Here is a 20,744-nt window from a genome sequence, read left to right as displayed (position 1 = left end):
GTCATTTCTCATGCATATATGGATGTAGCTTTCGTGGTAACTAAGGGTGTGTTGTTTCCTTCCCTCTAAAGTTTAGACCCGTCACATCAAAAAGAATCTTGCTATTTATAAGTATTAAATAAAATCTGTTTATAAAACCATTTTATAGATGGGTGCTAATTCGCAAGACAAATTTAATGAGCCTAATTAATCCATAATTTGCCACAGTGATGCTACAGTAATCATCCGCTAATCGTGGACTAATATACCTCATTAGATTCGTCTCGCGAATTAGCCCTGAGATTCTGCAATTAGTTTTGTAATTAGACTTTATTTAATACTTCTAAATGACAAGATTCTTTTTAATGTGACACCTCTAAACTTTAGACCCTAGGAAATGAACATACCCATCTCTAAACTTTAGATCGTAGGAAACGAACATAAGTTTTATAAAGCTGATTGGCGCTTTTCAATTACTGGACAGGTTGAAGCAGATGGAAAGCAGCTGACGATGATGATCTGATGACCTCACTAGTAGTCTCACTCCTAGGAAGTGGTGTGCTGGTGCGGCCTCGGGAAGCGCCAAGAAAGAAAGAAAATCCTTGTGCCGGTTCTGGTTGGACTGACCTGACTGGCGTTCGATTCCCGGAAGCACCTAGCTATTCGCGCGCGGCGCAAGTGCTAAAGCGAACCCCACGGACTAGTGATTGGCGCGCCATTGATACATGATTACTTGTTGATGTGTTTACAGGTCATACTAATTGAATTGGGTTGATAATTGATGAAAAAAACATATAGTCATGGACTTTGAGTGATAATAGAATTCACTAGAGATGTTTTGTCTCGACTATAGTAACTCTGATTTGTAAAAGTAAATTTGTCAGAAACAATGCTTTCTATATATTATAGTATATATTATAGTAAGTTTTCCCATCGTAACATGGCCTTAGGCTATCTCCAGCGATATTCTGTAAATGTCGTCCCCTTCCTTTTTCCTCCATATCAACTTCATTCTCTATACCAAACTTAACTCCAACAACATCCTCTATTTCCATCTTCTATACCCCACAATCTTAATTTTCTATCCTTTCTTCCAACTTCCCTTTCCCCTGCCGCAACGCCGAACGGCGCCGTCGCCGCCTCACGCGCCCCGCCGCCCCGCGCGCGGGAGCCGCCTCACGCGCCCAGCCAGCCGTCCCGCCCGCGCGAGCCGCCTCCCGCGCCCCGCAGTGCCGCCCGCGCGCCCCGCCTCCTGCTGCCCGCCGACCCTCCCGCGCCCCGCCGCCCCTCCCGCGCCCCACCGGCCGCGGCCCGCCGCCCCTCACGCGCCCCGCCGCCCCGCGCGCGGGAGCCGCCTCGCGCGCCCAGCCAGCCGTCCCGCCCGCGCGAGCCGCCTCCCGCACCCGGTAGGCCCTCCCCACCGGCGACCCAACGGCGGCCGTCGCTTTCCCCTCCCCGGTAGTTTCCTCCCGCGCCCGCGCGGAAGGGGCTGGTGGAGATGCGCTGGAGGGCGACCGGGATGGAGGACGCCGATCGTACCTTCCTCTGTGCGGGACGCAGAGCTTGTCCCCCATTTTACCGCACGCGATAGAGGGCACCGCTGGAACATTACAGGAGCAACAATATTCTCCGTAATAGAGAACATAACGTTTACAACGTTTACAGGACATTGCTGGTTTCATAGCAAGGCCAGCAGATCTGCTGACAGTTCCGGAGGAATATGCATCTGCGTCACAGCCCATGGCAGTGCCAATAGCCTGAGCAATAATCATATCAGCGAATATTAAGACACCAGAGTCCTTCCCCGTCCAGGCTGCAAGAATGAAGAGGGCGATCTTTATATAATTGTAGGCCATGTCGATATCACTAAGGCCAGCACCATAGGCATTGCAGAAACCCAATGCAGGTATGCTATGATAACATTGTACCATTTCATCTCATGGAACATCAACCACCATTGATAATGCAAGATATTTAGAGTAGGCTAGCTATGTGGGGAATTTCATCATGTCTTGAAATGTCTTCCTTGGGAAACAGGATGAGTCCCACATCAGATCAACTATACATCAAATATCATATTCGCATGAGTTAGTCAGACTTCTCACCTTTCTTTGCAGTCTTCAGACTTGATCTATCAAGCACACTCTTGACAGTGAATGATACAATCTTAACGAAATTGTATAGACTGTCTCCTAGAATATGTGCTATGCGGATGAAGAAACTATGACTGTGTTGGATGTGCACCAAGGAAATGGAGGTGTGAAACAAACCTTGTAATCTTGCAGGCTTGTCGTGCTGCTTTCTGGCATGTCTGCAGGATACCAATCCTTTCAAATCACTGGTCAGTGACCACATTATTCCCCATGAGAGAATCACACCAAGGAGAGACAGATTTTAAAGGTGGGAGCAAATCATCCCTGCCCCAAACATATTCTAGTGCTACGTTAAGTTTGTTTCCAAGCTCTTAGTCTGACAGTGGGGAACTGTGAAAACCCACAATTCTCTCCACCTGAGTAAAGCCGCTGGAAGAAGCTCCAGAAGAAGCTGATTGCAAAGTATTTTGTGAACCCATTCACTTGTTGCCTGAACATACACAAAAATTATTCAATCATTGAAATTTTTGAGGATCCACGCGGCCCGCAGCGCCGCGGCACACATATTTTTGAGGTAAGGACCGCGGGTTCATTTTCCGAAAACGCGGGAGCCTAACTGCAAAATGTCGGTGGCAACGGTGCATCAGTAGCCGTCGGTTCGTGATCGAACTGCCGAAATAATTTTAGCGGACGTGGCCACCGTGATTGGCCGCCAAGGGCGCCGCGATTCATGAGTTCTAATTCAGGCCAACCCTCTCAGTCTCATCTGCGATTCTGCGTGCATGCGTGGGCTTGACTTTGGCACGCTGCCCGCATCATCGTATTCTTCACTATTCAGCAATGTCATCTAATTTCAAACAGTCGACCATCTGCCTTCCAGAGGTGGGACTTGGGCTGGGCCGGGCCGACCCCGCCCGGTCCTCTCGTGCCTCGTGCCATTTCGGATCTAGACTTGCAGGCACATGAGAAACGGTGCACCGTGCCGCAACGGCACAACAATCTTTTTACTAGGCCCAAGCACGACTCACGGCACGTCCGCACGTCTTCATGTCATGCCAGCCCAAGCACGGTCCTCAGTATATTTTGCAGTTACTGTTGTGGATACTCGTATGTTTAAAAGTACTTATCACGTGAAGAACTTTCTATGCATAGAAAATGAGAAGTCATCTATTTTGAATGACTCTATTAAAGAATAACGGTTGTTAATTAGAAAGTAGCATAAATTGATTGATATTGAAACAACTGGTTACACACAGATCAACGGACCATTTTCATGACGTGTTGGCCCACGCACGGCTCAAAATACGGGCCGTGCCATACAACCTATCGTGCTAAGATCCTAAGCATGGCACGGCGCCATATTCGTGTCGTGCAGTACCGGCACGGCTCAAAATTTTTCTTACCGTGCCGTGCTGCTCGGGTCGTGCCCAGAGACCGTACCTAACCCACCTAGAAATAGCACGGCCTAAATCCCAGCTCTACTGCCTTCTGTTCTGATGATCAGCTTAACAAACGCTATCTTGTTAGCTTTGTAGTAGGCCTGTAGCAGCCTGGAAGCAATGCAACTGCTACCTTGTTTATTTGCTTCTTGTACCGATGCATCGTCATCCCTACCGTATAAGAGACCTCGTACGTGCATCTGCATACCTCAACAGAGGATAGGATGGAACCTCGTCAGAACTGATGCCCTGTTATCAGCAGGACGCAATAATCATGAATGCAAGGCCCGGGCCTGTAGTACCTACCCGATGGAAACTAAAAAAGTCATTGCAACAGGATCCACCACTAGCAGCTAGTAGCAAGCAAGCATCCGTGCACGATGGACCGGACGGGACCATGCCGGCCACTAGCTCTAGCTACCTCCGATCCCCTCACGTTCATTTGCATCATCCATCGACCACGATCCGTCCACAGGCTAGCTAGCTAGGATCGGAGTGCATGGTGCCAATGCGAGCAGGCTGCAGCATGCCGGCCGATCGATTCCTGAGACGACGAGCGAGCCCGTTCTCTCGATCGATCGCTAGCTGCCTAGCTTGGGCCTCCGATCCTGACCTGGAGACGGCGCCAGGCCAACCGCAAGGCTCGCGCCCATGGCCTTTTTAATTCCCCACAGCCTGCGGCCTTTCTCCACTCAACGGCTACGGTCCGTCAGCGAGTGGTCCGTTCAGGTTCAGAGCCCTTGCCGCCTCCTGCTGCTGCAAGCTAGCTCTTGTCTTGTTATTAGTGGCTTTCTGTGCCCTGCCAAATGATCGATATATAGGCTAGCATGATCGCATATACTATATATATCTGACAAAGATTCAGAGAAAATACACAGTCTTTACAACGAGACAAGTTTTCATTCAGACGACGACCGGCGGGTCAGCCTTAGCTTGCAACCGGCTGCTAGCTACTGTCTTCTTATTCCCTGCTTCTTTGCAAATCAATGGAGACTGAATGCTTGCTTTATTTCTGCCTTTCTGCATGCGCGCACGATCCAGGCCGTTATTGCTCATGATCGATCAGTCACCAGCACGTAGCTTTTAGCTTCTGAATCGAATCGATTCTCCGGCCGCCAAGCATGGTGGTTCGTATGTATCATCATATATGCATGTGGTCCGCCAAGCATGCTCTGGATTAATGCATGGGTCATCACTGAGAAGTCAACATAAAACTGGTCGAGAGAAGAAAATAAGAGAGATACTTACCTAGCATATGTGTGATTTTTTTTAATATAATCGGCAGCTCTGCTGCCTGCATGGTTCGTTTTTTTAAAAAAAAACATATGTGTGATTTAGCATCGCACTCACAAAGTAACAACCATTCGTGCTAACCTGCATGCAGCTGCAGGCCCTCCGTATCCCAGCGGCGCCATGGCCACGACTTCTCTGGGCTCTGGCAAACGCCACCACCACCGCTGCATGTGAAGAATGCTACGCAGTAACACAGGCACACAGCTTGTGAAGAAGAGGAACAGCGAGCGATTGCCCTGCTCGCCACCGCCCCACTCCAAATCAGTAATGCTTACTGGATCCACAACCATCATGAAGACACGACGAATCAATTCCATCCGATATTCAGATTAAGCAGTCGGATGGACAGAGAGATCAGACAAACATTTTTTCATGGCCGAGAAATAAATAAAGCTCCGTACGTTTCACCTCTCATGGCGGATCACCTAGCAGCCACCGTCGAGCAGCACTGGGAGGCTTCGGCACAGGATTCGTGAATGTAGAAGACGCCCCCTAGGCTGCCGCGTTCCGATTTCCCGAGAGGAGACTCCGCCGCCACCGAGCACGCAGGCGGGCCGGAGCAAACCGGGCGAGTGAAGATCTCGTGCTGTGCTAGGGTAGGGTCTGATCGGTCTCTGCGTTCCAGGCTGGATGGAAAACGGGGAGGAGTGGAGGATGGCGGCCGCCGTCGGAGGACCGCCGGAGCAGAGCCGTTCGAATCAGGGGGCTTTTACAAATATGCGATTTCGAATTTTGCAAAATACCCCCTAAATCGGATCGCGCTCCGAATCAGGGGGCTCTTTGCAAATATCTGATCCGAACGTTTACATATAGACCCCTGGTTCAGGGGGTATTTTGCAAATGTTCTGCGGCGGCGCCGGAGAGCAGCCGAGGCCGCGCCGGCGGCGGCGAGCTGCGCTATCCCCATGCCGCCGTGAGTCCCGCTCGAGCTCCGTCGAGATTCGCTCGCCTGCACCTAGCCGTTCCACACATCTGCTCTAACGCGCCGCTCACGGTCCAAGCTTCTACGGAGGCGCTGCGGCGGCGCCGGCGCGTCGGGAGCTGGGTCCCCTGAGACGGTGGCGGACCTTATAAAGGTCGACGATGCGGCTATCCCGGGACACCTTTTGCTCTAGTACCGTTAGCGTGGGCTGCGTGGACTGGTGGCGTTTGACGGCGGAACGAGCAGAGCAGACCGCCCGGCGGTCGGGCTCGGCGATGGAGACAAGCGCGCCGGTCTTGTAGGCGACGCAGCGCAAGCTTTACATGCTGTCTACTACCACTACCAGGAAGGCGGAAAGGGGACTCAGCACCATGCCGACCTGAATTTTCAGACAAAAAACTCCCATGCAATCGAATCCCTGCTCCGGGGACACATACGCCACACAGCAGAATCACCGAGCTTAATAGCTAATGAGCAATTCAGGGATCTTTTTTCTCTCTCTTCCTGTTAAAGATCCAAGACAACTATCTACGACGAGATGAATGTTCAGTTTTGCTGGCACTGCAATCCAATTGAACATTTGCTGCTGAGTAATTCGTGTCCCTGTGTGTGTCCAGATGCTCCTGGAACGTCAACCACAGCAGCATCCACCATCCTTGACAAGGATGACAGGAAAGCTACGCGTCACAACATCAGTCGATAAAGCAATTTAAGTGGAGCTTGCAGGTAAGGTCGCGCCACTTGCATCCTTAATTTTAGGCCACAATTTAGGTCAAAATTGTGTTGGATGGCGCCCATGGCCACTGCCAGCTAATTGAGCCTGGGTTGTCTTCCAACTTAGAGCAACTTTGAGATAAAAATTGGAATGGAGAACATTCAAGCTAGAGTCTGTTTTTGCGTTGTCCTGTCTACCGCTTCGTCATCACCACACAAGGCCCACAGCTACGGAAAACCGAGCATACTGATACCGTCGTCGTGAGGCCACCACGAATCACCTGTCTAAAAAACAGACAAAATTCATATTTTACGACCTTTCTTAAAAAGGTAAAATTCAAGTTTGAAAAACATAGTCCTTTACTCAAAGAGAATATCAAGATATCCGGAGCCCTTTATTTCCTTTCATCAAGAAGTATTGTGTCATTAAGTATACATACAGTACAGTGGTATATCTTGAAATGCCAATTTAAGGCATGGCAGAAATGTCGAACCTTTTGCAGCTTACTACTCATTCATTTTAAGAAGAAAAAAACACAGCAGTTTACAAACTTTTTTTTTAGTGGATACTGGTTTCAAGTTTGCATCGTGGCATGAGGACAATCACAACACATTTACATGCCATCAAAGATGGAACACTATCCATAAGAGCATCCATATTTACCGGGGCAGTGAAGCTCAATTATGCGAATACCCGCTTCAGTTTCAACCGCCCAGCTAAGTTTACAGAGCATCTCACACCTGTACGCAGAACAGAGAACCGATCCTCAAAAACAAAGGGCTGGACGCCGGAGGACATTGCTTATTAAGTCGCATCTGCATCTTGCTATCGTATGGTACAAACACCCTCAGTTCTTGTGCTGCATCCGGCCGCTCTCTGCACCCGCGTAAGGATCAATGATACAATTGATGACTGCTGGTTTCCTCGCATGGAACGATTCCAAAAGGGCAGATTTGAGCTCGTCCGGTGTCTCCACAAGATAACCTTTCCCTCCAAACGCTTCCATCATTTTATGGTAGCCTGCTGCTGGGACAAAAGAAGTTGGGGCAGGGTCATCTTTGAAAGGTCCAGTTATCTCATCAGGGCCTCTCCGGTCACCACCATAGACACCGTTGTTGTTGAAAACAATTACTACAACGGGCAGCTGGTACCTCACCAATGTCTGTAAAATGAAAGGTGCAAAAGTAAATGATTGGGATTTCTTTGTCTGGTACAATGTGGTCAAATGAAATGATAAATATTTTGTACAGCAAGTTTAGGAAAAGATAGTTTATTGAAGGGACTAGTTAGAAATTAAAGTAGCAAAAAATCAAGGGAAAGAAAAATAGATAACTAAAACCAAGCTGAAAAGGAATAACTAAAAAGTTACCAAAAATGAAAATGACATAAAAACAGTGAAGCAAAATTAACCAATAAAGATGACCTAATTAAACAGACTTTCAAACATCCTATGAAGTTTTACTACTTATCCTAAGTATTAACCATTGTGAAGACCTGAATTTGGGTTAATTAGATGGCTAGTTATGACAAATTTACTTTGTTGACCATAACCCTGTCCAGCTAATCCATCAAGGACATATAAATAAGCACACAAGCGATCAGATGTATTGCTTGACGCATTTCCATCAAGTTCTTTTGAACTACACATCTGCCAGTTCAAATATCCCACTATTTTAACTAGTATGCTGTATGCAACAACACAAATTATAAAGCTGCCATATAGTACTCCTATTAGAAGAAAGAATAACAAGTAACACCTAAAATTCAGAAGTGCATCTCCAATACCATATAATGTGTAAACCTATAAAAGTAATAACCAAAACTATAGACGTATTCTGGTTCATCTTCTAAATTTATCATTAAGAAGACACATTGAGCAAATTGCAGACAAAATTCAAAGAATGGCACAGGGAGTGGAAAGGTTTTGCCAAGCATTCATCAGATCGTATTCCAAAATAAATAAATAAATAAATCATGATGCACAGTAATCTGAAGAAAAAGACAAGATCACCATAATAAAAGCAGAATGATTTCATTGTTCTATTGGCAATAAAGATGGATAACTGTCACATAAAACAATGAAATTTTAAGCTTGCGGCAAAATGTCTAATTTATGAGTAATGGTGCCCCCTGTGGTTCCATGTAAAAATTTCATGTTGTGCCTAGGGCCAATGAGATTACAGAGGTATAAACAGTACAAAAATATGCATATATGGTGACTGTATGGAGCTGGGAGATTTAGTATGCCGAAGTATCATATGCATACTACCAAATGTGCATTATAAACAACATATCCTGACAAAGATGAACCCACTAGGATAATTCGATTGCTCATTTGTGGACAACAGTTGATTGGTTATCCATTCGTTGATAAAAGCATATGCTACCTTAAAATACTTGTACTAACAGTATGAACCAGCACTATTGCAAAAGATAAGACTCATACACATTCCTTGGGTAATTTTCAGAGGGCATGCCATCTATGCATATCCATTAGATTAATTTTCTATTTCCATGTTATTATGTGTCACATTTACACCTGGAACATGGCAGCAGCGCCATAGTTCATATAAATAGATGATGGTCTCAGCAAGTATATTAGCATTATCGACATCAGCAATATGACCTGGCTTTTCTCTAACCATAAGAATGCTAACTTCAGCTCACATTAACATGATGATAGCAAAAAGCAGCAGAAAAACAAGAAAGGGTGCTAATAGCATGTCACACGACTAAACCAAACGAGTCCTGAGATTTATCTACTTAATTATTCCAATGTGGAAAGGGCATGTCGCATTCGTACCTCAACCTCCATTGCACTGAATCCAAATCCAGAGTCACCCTCCACAGCAACCACAAGTCGTTCGGGTTCGGCTACTGCAGCAGCAACACAGTACCCCAATCCAACCCCCATCGTCCCCCATGTCCCTGCGTCCAGTCTTGTCCTTGGTTCATTCTGCACAAGCACAGCCCTGCCAACATCCATGGTGTTTGCCCCTTCTGAGACCACTATCGGAGCAGGGCTCCCCACAGCAAGGATCGCATCCCGGATTATCCGCAACGGTGTCATGAAATTGAACGGCAAAACATCCTTTGCTAGCTGCGCCTCCATCCTAACAACATTGTCCTTGGCCTTCTTGGTGATCGCTTCAACCCATGGGTGCGACCTTGCCAAGCAGAATGGATCATCCTTGATCTCCCTATTGATCAGCTCAATTACCCTCTTGGCATCCCCAACAATCCCCACATGTGGCTTCCGGAGTTCAATCTCCTCCTCGCAGACGTCCACAAGTATGAACTTGACATCCTTGGACCACTTGGGCGGCTCACCAAAGTGAAGCAACCAATTAAGCCTGGCGCCGACGACCAGAGCTACATCGCACTGCCCGATGGCGAGTGAGCGTGCCGCTGTGGCGGAGAGTGGATGCGAGTCAGGCACGACCCCCTTCCCCATAGGCGTCGGGAGGAAGGGGATGCCCGTGGTGTCCACCAGCTTCCTGATGGCCTCCTCCGCGCGCGCGTACGCTGCACCCTTCCCAATCACGACAAGAGGCCGCTCCGCACGCCGGAGCAGGTCCGCAGCTTTCTCGATGCCCTCATCCAGGGGCTTCTGCTTGGGCGGGGATGGATTGGAAGCGGCTGAATCGGCTGCTGCTGCTGCTGCTATGAGATCCGCGGCCTCGGATTCAGGGAGGGTTTGGTGGAGGACGTCGGAGGGGATGTCAAGGTAGCAACCGCCAGGGCGGCCGGAGACGGCTGCGGCGAGGGCCTGGAAGACGAGGCGCGGGATGTCGGCGATGGTGGTGGCCTTGACGGCGAGCTTGGCGAAGGGCTTGGTGGCGGCGATCTGGTCGAGCTCCTGGAAGTCGCCCCTGCCGGCGTCGGCCTGGTCGCAGGAGCCGGAGACCATGAGGAGAGGCCAGGCGTTGGCGGTGGCGTGGGAGAGGCCCGCGAGGCCGTGGACGCACCCGGGGCCGGAGACTGTGAGGAGGAGTCCCGGGGAGCCGGTGAGGAAGCCGTAGGCGGCGGCGGCGTAGCCCGCGGACTGCTCGTTGCGGAAGGCGAGGAAGCGGACCCCCGCGGCGGCGGCGCGGGAGGCGAGGGAGGTGACGGGGATGCCCACGACGCCGAACATGTGCCGGGCGCCGGCTGCGGCCAGCGCGCGCCCCGCGAGCGCGCTGCCGTCGACGGTCTCGGCGGCCATCCCTCTTGCCTGGGGTGGGGATCCGGTGGTTGGCGAGCACGGAGGAGAGCACGGGGGCTGCAGTCAGCCACGACCGCGCTAGTGGAGGAGGCGGAGGAGGAGGCGACGGCGACCTCGCCGGTAGGACTTGGGAGGGGTGGGCAGAGAGATTCCAAGCAAGCAAAGCATCGAGTCGTTTGGGCCCATGGTTGACGGTTGAGCCTTGGGCCCAATTGCCGCGTTGCGTCCTCCGGGTCCCCGGTGCCCACAACAAGCGGCCCACGGCACACCCGGTCACCGGCGTCAACGTCATTGCGGACGCGGGACTGGGAGCCTTCCACGCTTCCACGGTAGCCGCCGCGAGCGGATTCTTCTCACTTGGTCGGCGTCTCCTCCTGAACGTCTCCTAAATTGTACTTTTTAAATTATCATTTGGAGAAATTATTATTTGAAGAGATTTCTGCATAAATATTATTTTCCATATATTTTTACTTTTTAATAGTTTTTCTATATCTTGTGTACACTCTGGAAAGTTATTTTTATTATTTATCTTTGGCTAGCGAGAAATACAGATAGCTATATTTGGATAACCACCTGGAGAAGCTGTTGAAGTGTATTTTCCATCAAAACCTCTATTCCTAACAAGTAAGAAAGATACAGAGAGTTTTTTGAAGTTGATCTGAGCCCTCACTCCTGGGAGGGATGGCATCGAGTGTGGATTCATATTTACAGCACGGAGTAACTTCTTGTATCCTTTGTTTGCGGAAACACGCCAGGGGACTTGTCTTCTGTTTAGGACCTTTTGTCCTGTTATTTTTGCATTCTTCCCGTAAAGCAGCACAGCTGCCCTGTGCTGCTTTGTTTGTCGAGGTTCTGGTGACACCGACAACATACTTGGTGTGGTGGGATTCACTGCAGAGAAGTTACCGAGATAGGTTAGATTACTTCCCGGTGTTGCTCCTAAAGAAGGATCAAGTGAGAGCTACTGATCAAATATAGAACATATTGTTCCTAAACTGATTATGGTTCTAGTGGTGTCCAAGTTATGCCAGTGACTAGTATTTTTCCAGTGTGCTTGAATGGATGTTCGGCAAATTTAGTTCAGGTAGATGGTTAATTATGTGGTTTATTTCTGTATATAGTGGTCCGTTTTGTCCCGGCATCTTCTGTTGCTGTCAGCTTGACTTAGTAGCAACATTGTTTTTTATCTGTGCAGAATTTTGGCAGTGCCGTAGAATAATGGAGACTGGTATTAATCCTCATGTTTTCGTGTGGGAAATCAGGGACATCCTTTTCAGGCATTTTTTAGGCAAAAGTAGGCTGGACCGGGAAGGAATGTGATGCCTGATCTGATGGGAGGATTCAGGTGATCAGGTCAGCGTCTCGTTGCCACTCCGGCCAAAACTGAGCCGCTTTGGTCGAAGATGTTCAGACGAAAAGCTGCAGATCAGTTCAGTTGCCTTGTGAAGTTCACCATCGAGCTGAAAAGCATGGCCCCTGCTCGCAATGGAGCGGGAGACAAGATGAAGAAAGAAACAGGATGCCTCGTCGATGAGCTTTACGGTCGACAGGCTGCGCCCCTGTTCGACCGAGGCCGTGGGAAGCATGGTCAGTTGAAATTTCAGGAAATCACAAGACAGAAAACTTGTCTCCTGTTAAAGACGGCTTAACTGCAGCTCAACTGGTAAGAGGTTTCAGAGTATCTTCATCTTACCAACAGCATCCGCGTCCCTTATCCGGAAATTGCATACTCCTCGCTCAACTGCTCAAGTAACACTCAGCAAAATAGCCACTTCACTGAACTAAAAGCTGACAGCGCAATGCAGAAATTCTTTCCTTCCCGTTATCAAAAGAAAATTTTCTGCAAATCTGCAATAACGTTGATGTTCAATTTTGCTGGCATTGCAATTCACTGAAACGGATGCTGCCGGCAAGCGTCCTCGTCTCCCGTATTGGCGTATTCTGCTTGGTTGGATCAACAAGAGTCTATAGATGATGCTGATCCAGATGAACACACATGACTCATGACTAGTAAATCAAGCCGTACACTCTGCAGTGCTTGCTGGATTCAGCCATTCAGGGTAAAGCATTACGTTTACTTGATTCATCACCAAGGCTCGAACCAATTCCATCCAATTATTAGAGATCCTCGGGCAGTCGGAGGGGGGGCGGGGGGGAGACCAGACAAAATTTTATGGAGAAAATAAATAAAGCTCCGTTTCACCTCTCATCTCATGGCGGAGGTAACTGTCGCAGTACCGGACAGGTGCGCGATTGCGGCACAGGGTCCAATTGATAGATACGACGGCCGCGTAGGCTTCCCGTTCCGGGAGGAGACGACGACGCCGGCGCCTGCCTGCGTCCGCTCAAGCGCGCGGCGGTATGCCGGATCGTGTGCCTCTTGCTGCCGGACCAAAGCAGACGAGTCGAGAATCGTGCTAGAGCAGGGCCTGATCCAAATACGGAGGGTGGCGGCGGCGGCGGGCGGCGATGGACCGCCGGGAGTGGAGGCGTCCGAATGAGAGGTCGGTTTGCAAATATTTAATTCATAATTTCACAAAAGACCTCTAATTTGGATCGTGATTCAACAGGGGGCATTTTGCAAATACTGCCTTCAGTATTTTATAATAGAACCTCTAATTTCGACAGCGACTATTAATCGCAATCCAAACTAGAGCATCTTGCAAATGTTCCAGGGGCAGTGCCGGAGCGGCTGACGAGGGCGCACTACCATGTTCGTGAATGGATCCTAGAAATTACTATATTAATTATAAAAAGATAAATATATATACCTTTAGATTTTATGATGATGATGATCTAACCGTCGATCTATTGCTCACTTTCCTACCATCGGCCTCCGGATCGATCGATTGCGTAGCTCAGGCCAAACAGCTTGCTTCTTTATCGCCTCCGGTTCTGAGCAGCAGATCGAACTGGATTGATCATCGACACGATGTGGAATATTTAGACGGAACACGCTCATTAGAATTTTTTAGCATCATTTCCTAACAGCTTAACAAGTGGCGGCTCGCACAAAAGAAAATCTAGATGGCGCGATGGGGTTCGCGACATTGGAGCTAGGCTGTTGGCACAGCTATACATCGCTCGCGCTAGAAAAGCTGAGCTGTCGCCTGAAGGTCGCATTCGGCTCATATTCCATTTCTACGGCCCACGACGGTCTTCTTCTTCCTCCGGATGGTGCATGTTTCCAGCAATGGTGCGGGGGCGGGCCGCGGCGGTGAATCTGTCATCCCGAGAACTTTGGTGTATAGTCGCTCCCCTAGGCTGTTGCTTTGTGAAACTCTCTTTTTTTTCCTACTTATATTATTAAATGAAAGGCTATTTTTTCATTTTTAAAAATCGAACTTGCCAATGATGCGGCTAGGCTGCATGCGATGTGGTATTAATTAAATTGGTCGTGACAACATGAATACTATAGTTTTCCATCCGGCCTAAAGCCTGGGGGCGGGCCCATGGCCTATTTTTTTTGTCCGGCACAGGCACGGCCCGGCACGAAGCTAATCGGGCCCGGGCCAGCCCGGCACGGGGCTTGTGCCGTGCCTGGGCCGACTCCTTGTCACGTGGGCCTGTCCGGCCCAGCACGTTTATGCCGTGGTCCGATCAGGCACGTGGGTTGGCCTGGGCACGGGAGGCCTGCTAAACCCCGGGAGCCCGAGCGGCTCGGCGTATATAACGCCCGAGCTCCGGCCGGGCCCCGAAACACTATCCCCCCTTCCTTCCTCGCCCGCGGCCTCTTCGCCTCCCTCGCGCCCTCGCCCGCGTGTCAGACCCGGGGCCACGGGACTGGGTACATAACGTAGTTTAAAGAGATCTAAGAGATTAAGTACGTCTTATCTTTTATTCATCTTGTTTATCTCTTATTTATTCCGTTTAAATAGGAGACAAGGCTAACCGATACAGGGGGAATCTACTCGAGATATGTTCTGGTACGATTCCTTAGCTGGTGTTGGTTAGTATCTTTGTAACCCTGGCCTCTCAGATATATAAGGGAGGTCAGGGACCCCTCTCAAAATAGACGATTTCTAGGTCATTCTACACCAAAGGCAATACAAACCACCATAGAGGACGTAGGGTGTTACGCATTTTGCGGCCCGAACCTGTCTAAGTTTTATGTTCCTTGCACCTTCGAGTTTCTGATCTCGGCGTCTCCTCACCCAAAACTTATCATCTTGGGTATATCCCTCAGTGGGCAGCCGGTTAAACACCGACAGCTGGCGCGCCAGGTAGGGGAGCGCGTCGAAAATCCACCGGCGAGCTCGATGGTATCTTTCAATTTCATCAGGTTAGTTCCCTCTCAGGGTACGACATTCTTTTTGGCTCGTGGGTCTGCATCGCAGATGGTGTTGGCAACTTTCGGCGATTCCTCGTCGACACGAAGCCGAAGACCTTCGCTGCGGGTCCTCGCAGCGACCTCGACAAGTTCGTCGACGGGCTCGACAACTTGCCGCTTCATGCCTCTGCAGCACAGATCGAGATGGAGTCTGCTCCAGGCTCGACTTCTTCTGGTGTTGCGACAATTTCCCCTAGTTTGGACTTGTTCCAATCTAGGGATCTGCATAGCCGATCTCAACTCGGCTCATGCAAACCAGCCACTGATCTTCAGGAGGCCAACGTCTCTGGGTCCCTCTCCGTGTTAGAGAAGGACCTGGACTTGCTGCTCCAGGACGGAAAGCCTGAAGCCACCGCGTGCTGGGGGGCTTCGGGTTGTTCTGGTACCGGTGATCTGGTGATCACCTCTTTGCCGGAGGGGCGCATTGTGCATTGGAGGGGCATGATGCTCTCCGATCTACTCGAGGCAGAGGGTCAACTTGTGGCTCACCTCGAGCCCTTGCCCTTTCAAGAGGGCAGGCCATTGGCTACCGCGGCGGAGGGGTCGACTGAAAGCTCTCATGAGCTCTCCTCCCGCCAGGTGCTGATGGCCGAAGAAGGCGAGGACGATGGGGATCTTCCCATCATCAACTTTGAAGCGGTCTTCGAAAATGAGATCACGGCCAACGCCGGCGACAAGAATGACGCCGACCGTGAGGCACGGAGGGCCAGGAACAGGGCCCGCACAATCCGGCGGAGGAGGGCCAACGAGCGTAGGCGATCTATGCATCGCGAGCTTGACCCTGAGTTTGCCTTCGTAAGCGAGCGGGGTTTCAGGACTCCGGTGGCCAACATCGCCAGGGTAACGGCCATCCTCGAGCGCAGCCACGATCCAAAAGTGCGTCAAGCACTTCTTTACGCGCAGAGGCTTGGATCCAGCTGGATCAGCACAACCCAGCGTCCACCATCAGGGAGGAGCGCGTGGATAAGAGTCGAAGTCAGGCTCACAGCCGAACGGCTGGCGGCCGTCCTCGACACCAGCCCAGCAACGACAACGCTCGCGGGAGCCAGGCCCCTGGCGGGAGGCAGCAGCCACTGCAAGGGGGTCATCCGCGACAGGCCAATCATCGACCTTCTCCAGAGGACCTGCGCCAGCACATCAATGAAGGTCACGACGCGCGGACAGTGATCTCCTCCAGGCGCAAGGTCCGCGAAGAAGTCAAAACCGAAGGTACTAACTGTAGCGACCGATTCCCTACTTTTTCTGCTCGTTTTAGCACCTACAAGTATCCAGAGGGCTTCAAACCGATCGGCATTACCACGTACGACGGCAAGCAAGCTCCTTAGCAGTGGCTCCGTTGCTACTCCACGGCCATTGAGGTCGCAGGGGGGTCGAATATCACCAAAGTCGTCTACTTCCCGATGGCTTTGGACCCTGCACCGCTTACTTGGTTGGAAAGCCTCAGCCATAACTCAATCAACTCCTGGGAGCGACTGAAGAAGGTCTTCATCGATAACTTCCAGGGAGCGATCGCTCGTGCAGGTACTCGTCATGATCTTGCTCAGTGTAAGTAGGAACGTAATGAGCTCCTGCGGTCCTACACGTGTTGCTTCTTCGACGTTCGCGCCACCATCGCCAACATCTCGGAGGACGACATCATCGATTGTTTCTACAACGGCATCACCGACCCGGGCATCTACAGGGATTTCAGGTGGAACAGGCCGAAGACTGTTGCAGGCCTTCGTGATATGATGCACGATTGGTCCGAATAGGAGGAGAAGATGCGGGAGCGGTTCCCGCGGTGTCAAGATAGCAATCTGCGGCGCCCAAACGACAACCGCAACGACAAAGGCCAGCGGGACTTTTCGGGTCCGCCCCGAAAATGAAAGTTAGATGATGTCGTCGCGGCTATCGATCGTCCTTCGCGGGGCAAGAAGTCGACGACGCAGGAGGAGTTTGAGAAGCTCCTGCAGAAGAAGTGCCCTTGGCACCCAGGTGCCAATCATGCCGCCATTGACTGCTACCACCTTCGGAGGACGTTTAGCAACTCCGGTGGTGGCAAGAAGAACAAGAAGCCTGCGGACAAAGAACCCGAGGATGATGAGGATCACGGGCGCAACCCAAAGTTTCAAGATGCCTCGAAGGTCGTCAACGTCATCTTCGGTGGAGATGAGGAATTTGGTTCCAGGCGGGACCAGAAGTTGCTTCTCCGGAAGATTTTGTCTATTGAGCCGGCGTACCACGACCACTCCGTTGGTCGAAGGTCTCCATCTCATTCTCTCGCGACGACCAGTGGACGAGCTTTTCAGAGCCCGGTAAATTCCCCTTGGTCCTGGATCCTGTGGTGGCGGAGGTTAAGCTCACCAAGGTCCTCATCGATGGCGGGAGCGGGCTCAATCTCATTTTCGTCAGCACTCTGAAGAAAATGGGCCTTGATTTTAGGGACATGCTGGTTCCCAGCAAGTCCCCCTTTTACGGCATCATCTCAGGTAACGCGGCACACCCGCTTGGTACGGTGGTCCTCCCGGTCACCTTCGGCACACGGGAGAACTATCGTACCGAATTCATCAAATTCGAAGTGGCTAACTTCGAATCTTCTTACCATGCCATATTGGGTCGTCCGGCACTCGCCAAGTTCATGGCAGTGCTGCATTACGTCTATCTACTTCTTAAGATGCCAAGACTCAGTGGAGTACTCACCCTCCGTGGCGACTTGAAGAAGTCATATGATTGCAATCAGGAGGCGATCCAGTATGCTTCGACTACTCGCGTGCCAGATGGTTCGGGAGAAGTACTCGCGGCCGCGCAGCAGCTTTCCCAATCCGGGCTGGAGATTCCTTCCAAGAAGGCCAGCAAGTTGAGCATCCAGTCGACTGATGACGTGGCTCTCAAGACGATCCAGCTTCAGGAGGGAGATTCATCTAAGATCGCTGTCATCGGTGTGGGCTTAGGTGACAAATAGGAACTCGCGCTCGTCAGCTTCCTACGGGCTAACCGAGACATATTCGCGTGGAAACCAGCGGATATGCCAGGGGTGCCCAGGGAGTTGATCGAGCATGCTTTGAATGTACACCCGAAGGCTACGACTAAAAAGCAACGCCTACAAAGGTTTGCCCACAATAAGCGTGAGGCCATTAAACGGGAGATTGCTAAACTTCTCGCGGCTGGATTCACTAAAGAAGTAATCCATCCAGAGTGGGTAGCGAATCCCGTTCTTGTAAAGAAAAAGAATAATGAATGGAGAATGTGTGTCGACTACACTGATCTCAACAAGCACTGCCCAAAGGACCATTTTGGGCTGCCGCGCATTGACCAAGTTGTCGATTCGACGGCTGGTTGTGTCCTTCTCTGTTTTCTTAATTGTTATTCAGGTTATCATCAGATCGCGCTTAAGGAGGAGCACCAAATCAAGACTGCATTCATCACCCCGTACGGGACTTACGCCTACAAGACAATGTCCTTCGGGTTGAAGAACGCAGGAGCAACCTATCAGCGTGCGATCCAGATGTGTGGATGATGTCGTCATCAAGACCAGAGCGTCCAACGACTTGATAGCAGATTTGGAGGAAACATTTAGCAGTCTGTGCAGATTTCGGTGGAAACTCAATCCCACCAAGTGCGTTTTTGGAGTACCTTCAGGGAAATTGCTCGGGTTCATCGTCAGCAACCGGGGCATCGAAGCCAACCCTGTAAAGATCACGGCCATCACTGATATGGAGGCTCCGGCCACAATCAAGGATGTGCAGAAGTTAACAGTTTGTATGGCAGCTGTGAACAGGTTCATCTCCCGACTCGGGGAGAGAGGACTACCTTTCTTCAAGCTTCTGAAATGCCAAGATAAGTTCCAATGGATGGAGGAGGCCGAGCGGGCCTTGCAGGATCTAAAACATCATCTTCAATCACCTCCGATCCTTACTGCACCGTTGCCAGGGGAGGATCTACTACTTTACATTGCGGCAACAACTCATATTGTCAGCAGTGCCATTGTAGTTAAGCGAGGCGAGGAAGGCCATGCGTTTGGAGTGCAGAGGCCTGTCTACTTCGTCAGCGAGGTCCTCTCCGAATCCAAGGTACGGTATTCAGCTGTTCAAAATCTTTTATATGCAATCTTAATCACATCAAGAAAGCTACGCCATTACTTCGATGAGTACAAGATTACTGTGATCACGGATTTCCCGTTGGGGGATATTCTTCATAATCAAGATGCCACGGGGCGCATATCCAAGTGGGCAGTGGAACTGGGGGCTTTGTCAATCGACTTCAAGCCACACACTGCAATCAAGTCACAGGCTCTAGTCGACTTCATGGCTGAGTGGAGGGAGAATCAAGTCCCCACTCCATTAGACAAGCCAGAGCACTGGACCATGTACTTTGATGGGTCCCTCAAGCTCGACGGCGGCGGCGCTGGTATTCTGCTTATTTCTCCATGAGGTGAACAATTGAAATATGTCCTTCAGATCCTGTGGGCGGTATCCAACAATGAAGCCGAGTATGAAGCCTTGCTTCACGGGTTTCGTTTGGCGATATCACTAGGGATCAAGTGACTACTTGTATATGGTGATTCCCTTCTTGTTGTTCAACAGGTCAACAAGGAATGGGACTGCAACAAGGAGATGATGGATGCTTATGTACAGAAAGTGCGCAAGTTGGAAAGCAACTTCTCTGGCTTGGAGTTTCACCATGTATTGCGGGAGCACAATGTTGGCGCGGATATCCTGTCCAAACTGGGGTCCACACGTGCTCAGGTCCTACCGGGAGTCTTCGTCCAGGAGCTCAAGAAGCCATCCATCAAGTCTTCTCCGCAGGTAACCATCGACGCGGGTCCCCAACAACCCGATCAAGAGGTTATGGTGCTAGGGAAGGACTGGCGAGAGGCTTTTATCGACTTCATTCAAGATCAAAGGCTACCAGCAGGAATTGACGCCAAGAGCACGGAGGCGGCACTCATCCTGCGAAGGAGCAAGGGTTTCGTCTTGGTCGACGGCAAGCTTTATTGGCGTGGCGCTCGGTCAGGAGTTCTCATGAAGTGCGTCACAAAGGAAGATAGTTACGACATACTGCGGGAGATCCACGAGGGCGTCTGCGGAAACCATACGGCTTCAAGAACGCTGGTGGGGAAAGCATACAGGGCCGGTTTCTGGTGGCCCACTGCATTGACCGACGCGGAAGATCTTCTGCGTAGGTGCCAAAATTGTCAATTCTTCGGCAAACAGACTCATGTTCCAGCCCATAGCCTCATCATTATACCGCCATCCTGGCCTTTTGCTTGTTGGAGCCTCGACATGATTGGGCCCTTCACGACGGTGCCAGGCAGTTTCACCCACATTCTGGTGGCTATCGACAAGTTTACTAAGTGGATTGAGTACAAGCCGACAGCCAAGCTCACGCCAGATTGGGTCGTCGACTTCATCTCAGATATTTTGCATCGTTTCGGCTTCCCCAACACCATCATCACGGACTTAGGATCAAACTTCACGGCAAACCAATTCTAGGAGTTCTGCGAGAATGCTTGCATCGAAATTAAATATGTCTCGGTCGCACACCCAAGGGCCAATGGACAAGTCGAAAGGGCAAACGGCTTGATAATTGACGGCCTCAAGAAGAGACTTTATAATGAAAACAGCAAGAAAGAAGGCAAATGGGTGCATGAGCTGCCACATGTCGTCTGGGGGCTTCGGACTCAGCCGTCCAAAGCCACAGGACAAACACCTTTTTTCGTCGTATATGGATCTGAAGCTATTTTACCAGCCGATATCATGTGGAAGTCTCCAAGGGTCGAACTGTACAATG

The 20,744-nt window shown here is 50.4% G+C and overlaps 1 protein-coding gene across 1 annotated transcript; it reads right to left on the bottom strand.

Annotated features, from left to right (window-relative positions):
* Window positions 1-6,814: 6,814 nt before the first annotated feature.
* LOC112895441 (2-hydroxyacyl-CoA lyase) lies at window positions 6,815-10,847 on the bottom strand. The gene is made up of 2 exons (XM_025963390.1): window positions 9,245-10,847; window positions 6,815-7,603 (listed from the first exon to the last, which is right to left on the bottom strand). Exons 1-2 carry the CDS (start codon window positions 10,643-10,645, stop codon window positions 7,289-7,291), a joined length of 1,716 nt encoding a protein of 571 aa, XP_025819175.1. The 5' UTR covers window positions 10,646-10,847; the 3' UTR covers window positions 6,815-7,288.
* Window positions 10,848-20,744: the final 9,897 nt, after the last annotated feature.

The sequence above is a fragment of the Panicum hallii genome, chromosome 5 (assembly GCF_002211085.1).
Source record: "Panicum hallii strain FIL2 chromosome 5, PHallii_v3.1, whole genome shotgun sequence".
Classification (NCBI taxonomy): domain Eukaryota; kingdom Viridiplantae; phylum Streptophyta; class Magnoliopsida; order Poales; family Poaceae; genus Panicum; species Panicum hallii.
This window is presented reverse-complemented; position numbering and strand designations above follow the sequence as displayed.

Bases quoted from the DNA above. Each gene is read 5' to 3' on its own strand.
- LOC112895441 (XM_025963390.1), bottom strand. From the start codon at position 10,645: ATGGCCGCCGAGACCGTCGACGGCAGCGCGCTCGCGGGGCGCGCGCTG. The intron at 7,604-9,244 runs GTACGAATGCGA...TTCATTTTACAG, and splicing joins TCAGTGCAATGGAGGTTGAG to ACATTGGTGAGGTACCAGCT.